This window comes from Mandrillus leucophaeus, unplaced genomic scaffold, assembly GCF_000951045.1.
Source record: "Mandrillus leucophaeus isolate KB7577 unplaced genomic scaffold, Mleu.le_1.0 Scaffold111, whole genome shotgun sequence".
NCBI lineage: Eukaryota > Metazoa > Chordata > Mammalia > Primates > Cercopithecidae > Mandrillus > Mandrillus leucophaeus.
This window is the reverse complement of record NW_012099321.1, coordinates 4,151,315-4,158,528: the sequence shown is the minus strand read 5'-3', so window position 1 is coordinate 4,158,528 and position 7,214 is coordinate 4,151,315. Positions and strand designations below refer to the sequence as shown.

At 49.5% G+C, this 7,214-nt stretch overlaps 1 protein-coding gene across 1 annotated transcript in view; it reads right to left on the bottom strand.

Moving 5' to 3' along the window:
• PLEKHA2 (pleckstrin homology domain containing, family A (phosphoinositide binding specific) member 2) overlaps window positions 1–7,214 on the bottom strand; it is an 82,183-nt gene that overhangs the window by 65,404 nt on the left and 9,565 nt on the right. The window contains exon 2 of the mRNA XM_011993356.1: window positions 466–629. Coding sequence (XP_011848746.1) covers window positions 466–606 — 141 coding nt within the window. The 5' untranslated portion in view covers window positions 607–629. The remainder of the gene's footprint in view (window positions 1–465; window positions 630–7,214) is intronic.

Genomic DNA, 7,214 nt, shown 5'->3' with positions numbered 1-7,214 from the left:
GGGGTGTGTGTGTGACGTGTGTATGAGGTGAGTGTGCGTCTGTGTGATGTGTATGGGGTGTGTGTGTGGTGTGTGTGTATGAGGTGCGTGTGTGTGGTGTGTATGGGGTGTGTGTATGAGGTGCGTGTGCGTGTGTGTCTGTGTGGTGTGTATGGGGTGTGTGTGTGATGTGTGTATGAGGTGAGTGTGCGTGTGTTTGTGTGGTGTGTATGGGGTGTGTGTGTGGTGTGTGTGTATGAGGTGCGTGTGTGCATGTGTGTGGTGTGTATGGGGTGTGTGTGGTGTGTGTGCACGTGAATGTGTTTGTGTGTGTGTGTGTGTGTGTGCTGTGGGGTTGTCCCCTCCCTGCTGATGAGCAGGTTGTGTTGCTCATGAGCCTAGGCCTGGAGGCTAACCCTGTGCGCATTCCTCCCGAGCAGTGAGGGGCACCCAAGTCGCCCCGCCCCTTCCCACTGACCCTCTCACCTGGGGGTTGTCCATATACCAGAGGAGGCAGTTAGCCTGGGTGTCCAGAATGAAGTACCTCCGCAGAAACTTGCCGCTGTTCTCATGCTCCTCGATGTCCAGAAACCCACAGATTCGGTTCTGCCGATCCACATAAGGCATTCCTGGGCTCTGCTCTCATCACCCTGCGCACAGGAGGGAGGTGCTGATGAGAAGGAAGATGAAGCAGCTCTGCCTCAGGACCTGCAGGAATCTTTCCAGGAAGCTGGGCTGAGACTCTCTCACCAACTTCCTTCTGTGGGGGCACCAAATGTTCCACTCCAGACCCTGGAAACCTCTCCCAATGTTGAGCACCCCTAAAAATCCATTTACACGTATTCAACTCACTTTTCCAAGGCTCTATGTGCCCAGGATAGCACTGGGCACTTTACAAAGCTCAAACTTTAGATCAGGGGCCTGCATTCAAATTCCAGTTCTGGATACTTGTTAATTGTATGACCACCAATTATTTAACCTTCGTGTGCCTCAGCTTCTGCATCTGTAAAACGGGTTAATAATAGTGCACCTCATAAGGCTTGGGCTGAGAATTAAGTGCTAGTTATACAGTAAGCACTTCCTGAACGGTAGCTATTATCGTCGCTCTGCACAAAACCTTGTAAAGTGGCTTGCAACTCAATTTTATACATGGAAGAAATGATCTCAGAAAGGATGTAAGCTCCAATTCAAACATCTGAATAAAATTCTGCCAGGCTCTTGAACAATACCCCACAAGCACGGGCAACCAAAGCAAACATGGACAGGCGGGATCACATCAAGTTAAAAAGCTTCTGCACGGCAAGAGAAACAACCAACAAAGTGAAGTGAAAACCCACAGAATGGGAGAAAAATCAGCAAATTACCCATCTGACAAGGGACTAATAACTAGAATATATAAAGAGCTCAAACAACTCTACAGGAAAAAAAATATAATAATCTGACTTTAAAATGGACAAAAGATTTGAATAGACATTTCTCAAGAAAAACACATACAAATGGCAAACAGGCACATGAAAACGTGCTTGACGTCACTGATCATCAGAGAAATGCAAATCAAAACTGCAATGGGATATCACCTCACCCCAGTTAAAATGGCTTTTATCCAAAAGACAGGCAACAACAGATGCTGGTGAGGAAGTGGAGAAAAGGGAACCCTTGTATGGTGTTGGTGGGAATATAAATTAGTACAACCACTACGGAGAACAGTTTGGAGGTTCCTCAAAAAACTAAAAATAGATCTACCATAAGATCCAGCAATCCCACTGCTGGGTATACACCCAAAAAAAGGAAATCAGTCTGTTGAAGAGGTATATCTGCACTCCTATGTTTGTTGCAGCTCTGTTCTCAATCGCCAAGATGTGGAAGCAGCTTGGGGACCGTCAACAGATAAATGGATAAAGAAAATGTGGCATATATACACAATGGAGTACTATTCAGCCATAAAGAAGAGTAAGATCCTATCATTTGCAACAACATGGATGGAACTGGGGATCATTATGTTAAGTGTGAAATCAGTCAGCCACAGAAAGACAGACATCACTCACTTATGGGATCTAAAAATCAAATCAATTGAACTCATGGAGATAGAGAGTAGAAGGGTGGTTACCAGAGGCTGGGAAGGGTAGTGAGGGGCTGGGGGGAAGTGGGGATGGTTAATGGGTACAAAAAATAGTTAGAAAGAATGAGTAAGACCTACTATTTGATAGTACAACAGGGTGACTATAGTCAATAATAATTTAATTGTACATTTTAAAATAATTAAAAGAGGCTGGGAGTGGTGGCTCATGCCAGTAATCCCAGCACTTTGGGATTCGGGTGGATCAACTGAGGTCAGGAGTTCAAGACCAGCCTGGCCAACATGGTGAAACTCCGTCTCTACTAAAAATACAAAACATTAGCCAGTTGTGGTGGTGCATGCCTGTAATCTCAGCTACTCGAGAGGCTGAGGTAGGAGAATCTCTTGAACCCAGGAGGTGGAGGTTGCAGTGAGCCAAGATCGCGCCATTGTACTCCAGCCTGGGCAACAAGAGTGAAACTCTGTCTAAATAAAATAAAATAGTATAACTGAACAGTTTGTAACACAAAGGATAAATGCTTGAGGGGATGAATACCCCATCTTCCATGAAGTGACTGTTATATGCTGCAAGCCTGTATCAAAACATCTCAGGTACCCCATAAATATATACACCTACTATGTATCCACAAAAGTTAAACATAAAAAAATGTTTCTAAATTTCTGCCAGGAATTAAGTCACAAAGGACAGCCTCTCCAGCTCCATGAAGATACCAAGAGATTAAAATGCAAGGGGTTTCTGGGGTCTTGCGGTAGGGTCACAGCCCTGGCCCAGCATCTTACATCACTCCACTGTCACTGTTATGGGGTGAATCATGTCCTCTCAAAATTCGTATGTTGAAGTCCTAACCCCAGGGCCTTCAAAATGTGGCTGTATTTGGAGACAGGGTCTTTAAAGGGGTGACTGAGTTAGCATGATGTCATTAGCATGGGCCCTAATCCACTATGACTGATGTCTCTATAAGAAGAGGAAAGACCCTGTGAAGACACAGGGAGGTGACAGCCATCCACAAGCCAAGGCGCAGGCCCTGGACAGATCTTTTCCTCACGGCCCTCAGAAGAAACCAACCCTGTTAACACCTTGACGTTGGACTTCCAGCCTCCAGATCTGTGAGAAAATGAACTTCTGTTGTTTAAGCCATCCAGACTGTGGTCCTTGGTTATGATGGCCTGAGCAGCCTAACACGGTTACCCATAAAGCCCCTTATAATGGAAAGAATGAGGCATCAGAACAAAGTCCCAGGCTGGGTGCAGTGGCTCACAACTGTAATCCCAGCACTTTGGGAGGCCAAGGTGGGAGGATCGCTTGAGGCCAGGAGTTTGAAACCAACCTGGGCAACACAGCGACACCTCGTCTCCACAAAAAAATTAAAAAATTAGCCAGGCATGGTGGCGTGCCTGTAGTCCCAGCTGCTCAGGAGGCTGAGGTAGGAGAATCGCTTAAGCTCAGGAATTTGAGGCTGCAGGGAACCATGAGAGCGCCACTGCCCTCCAGCCTGGATGACAGAGTGAGACCCTGTCAGAAGAAGAAGAAAGGAAGAAAGAAGAAAAAGGAGAAGAAAGAAGAAGAAAGTCCCAGCCCATGAGCACTATCCCCGACTCCAGAATAGTCTCTCTGGTAACGTGGGATGAGCCACACCTTCAAGCCAGCCAGCCTCTGTTCTTGTTGCAATTTTCTTAGGCCTCTCTGAGAGCCAAAGGGAAGGGTGGGAGCTCTATTCTGCTCCCCCAACAAAGCCTGGCTCCTTTCAATGAGCAGAGACACCCAACTGAAATACACACCCAGTGCCGACATGGGACAAGGGGTCCCACCAGGGTCCCAAAGCACCACATGACCTTCAGACTTTCAAGGTCAGACCCCACCACTGCTGAGCCCTGAGAGACTCCAACAGAGTGAAGCTCCTGGTGGCCCAAGCCCTCTGTCCACAGCCACACATAGTTGTGAGATGGCTGCCTCAGGCCATCCCCCACAAGGGGACGCTGGGTCAGCAGGTGAGCTACAGAGACCCAACAGCCCTAGTACTGCAGGCCCAGAGGGACACACCCTCCCACAGCACAGGCTGACATCAGGCGGATTCAGACCAGGCTAATAGTAAGGATGGCGATTGGTGGCGTGGTGTGTTCCCTCCCAACCCCACAAGGGCCAGTGCTGAGAGGCGGACCCTAGGAACAAATGCCCCCCACCAACACAAGGGATTCAGTGACCGGTGAATCCCTTGATCCAGGTGAGGTGAGGGGGACTGGAGACACAGACATCAGGCAGATGCGTCGCGGAATCCCACAGCTACTCACTGTGAAAGGAGAGGGAACAAAGAGCAAGGCAGGCGAAAAACAGGGCAGAGGTGAAACAGCATAGCTAAGGAAGAAGTCAGAGGAGCTGCAGTAAAAGAGGCAGTGAGAAGGACCAACCGTGGACAGAGGAGGTTTCAGAAATACAGCAGAGAAGGATATGTTGCAGCACAGCAGGGGCCGGGGGAGGCACACCCCTGCCCAAAGCAGCATCCCTTCCATTACCGCACCTGCGGACAGACTCAGTGCCTCCTTGAACAAAGCTTCCGCCCCAGCTCCAGTTTCACAACAGAGCCAGTTAGCCAGTTTGAGTTCAGAAACAGGAGAGAGATGGGTACAAGCCAGTAATGAGGAACAGACGCCACAGGAAGATCGTGAAGTCTCCCAGCAGACACTGGGTCAAAGGCAGCAAGGGGAGCGGTCTGACGCTGGCTGGGGCAGGGGAGCATATCCTGGAGAGAAGCCGCAGCTCCCTGGGTGACGGGGGAACAGTAGTCCCACCAGAAGGGTTGGATCAGCATTCCGGGAAGGGTGCAGAGCTGCCTGGTCAGGATGCTGGTGATCGCCAGCCCCCCAGGAAAATCAGGCAAACCGCCTTGATGCCCAACCAGTCACAGACAGATCTGCAGGGGCTGCAAGGACTATCGCTACTCCTGAGGCATCTCCCAGAGAAAACACACAAACTGCTGTGGAAGAGTAAAGCTAACTGTCCTGGGCCCAGTCGCTAAGCATGGTGTCCAACTGAACACTGGCTTTCAAATTTCTCCTTTTAAGCCTGCAGGATTCATCATGCCTGTCTTTTTCTTTCTTTTCTTTTTTTTTTTTTTTTTCTTAGATGAAGTCTCGCTCTGTCGCCCAGGCTGGAGTACAGTGGGGCAATCTCGGCTCACTGCAACCTCTGCCTCCCAGGTTCAAGCGATTGTCCTACCTCAGCCTCCCAAGTAGCTGGGAATACAGGTGCACGTCACCACACCCAGCTAATTTTTGTATTTTTAGTAGAGACGGGGTTTCGCTACGTTGGCCAGGCTGGACTCGAAATCCTGACGTCAGGTGAGCCACCCGCCTCAGCCTCCCAAAGTGCTGGGATTACAGGCATGAGCCACTGTGCCTGGTCACGCCTGTCTTTTTCTGAAGTCAGGGGCTAAAGAAGGCACGCTCCAAAAGTCCAATTTTGTTTCAGGGGCGTCACGGTGGGAGAGGGCCCTCACGGACCCAAGGGGAAGATAAGCATTCAGGTTACAACACCTCCTGACTGTGGTTCTATCCCTAGAAAAAAACAGCTGCTTAGATGTCCTGAGAAGCAGCTGAGTCACAGAGCTCATCAGGAATGTGGGAGGTGGGGGGAAGGACCAGCTGCAGGAGAACGGAGCATCACACAGAAATGTGGCTCTAACTAGCTGCCCCACGCAGCAGCGGCACACTCAGATGCTGCACACAACGTGAACTCAGGTCCTGAGCCCTAATCCTCTGATGGTTCATTCTGATCCCATTTGTACATTCCTTGTCTCAACAGCTGCTAAGATTGGGTCCACAGAGCTGCCCCAGGCCCCCAAATCCCCTGTCCTCACCTCTTCAGCCATGTCACCATCATCTTCCAAATCTTCTCTGGCTCTTTCTCTTCTTCACAGAGGCCTGTGTGGAAGTTAACTTTGCCACCTCATCCATAGCTTCTACTATTCTAGCTATGAGCCAGTGACGGGACAAAAGGGAGTGCCAGTAGTAATTGGTACTTAGATGGGGAACAACTTGGTGTACATATATATGTGATCACCCCCAAATCCTCACCCAAGACCAAGGCAAAGCTTCAAAATGTCTTTTCAAACTCTCACAACACTCTGCCAGTTACATAGTGGGGGTTTTTGTTTGTTTGTTTTGTTTTTTGAGACAGAGTTTGCTCTTGTTGCCCAGGCTGGAGTGCAGTGGAGCCATCTCAGCACACTTCAACCTCCATCTACTGGGTTCAGGAGATTCATTCTCCTGCCTCAGCATCCAGAGTAGCTGGGATTACAGGCCTGTGCCACTACATCTGGCCAATTTTTGTATTTTTAGTAGAGACGGGTTTCACCATGTTGGCCAGGCTGGTCTTGAACTCCTGACCTCAGGTGATCCACCAGCCTCGGCCTCCCCAAGTGCTGGGATGACAGGCATAAGCCACCACGCCCGGTCAAAATCACTTATCTTAAATTTCATTGTATGTTTTTATTTTTTAGAGACCCGGTCGCACTCTTTTGCCCAGGTTGGAGTGCAGTGGTGTAATCGTAGCTTACTGCAGCCTCCCACTCCTGGGCTCAAGCAATCCTCCTGCCTCAGCCTCCCCAGTAGCTGGGACTACAGGTGCACACCACCATGGAGGGCTAATTTTTTAATTCTTTGTAGAGATGGGATCTCCCTGTGTTGCCCAAGCTGTTTTCAAACTCTTAGACCCAGGCAATCCTCCCACCTCAAACCTCCCAAAGTACTGGGATTACAGGCATGAGCCACCACACCCAGCCTTAACTTTCATCTTGCCCTGAGTTCCCCAGTGTGAAAATATTGGGTAGAGGGTGACCTAGTGTGGTTTATCCCAGGAGTTCCCAGGTAAGTCTGTGGGAATCCTAACAATACCCAGCCCTCATCTCCCGGGACAACATGGAAAGCGTTCATGCTGGGGCCGGGCACGGTGGCTCACACCTGTAATCCCAGCATTTTGGGAGGCCGAAGCAGGTGGAGCACTTGAGTCCAGGAGTTCAAAACCAGCATGGCCAACATGGTGAAACCCTGTCTCCACTGAAAATACAAAAATTCGCCAGGCATGGTGGTGCACACCTATAATCCCAGCTACTCGAGAGACTAAGGCAGGAGAATTGCTTGAACCTGGGAGGTGGAGGTTGCA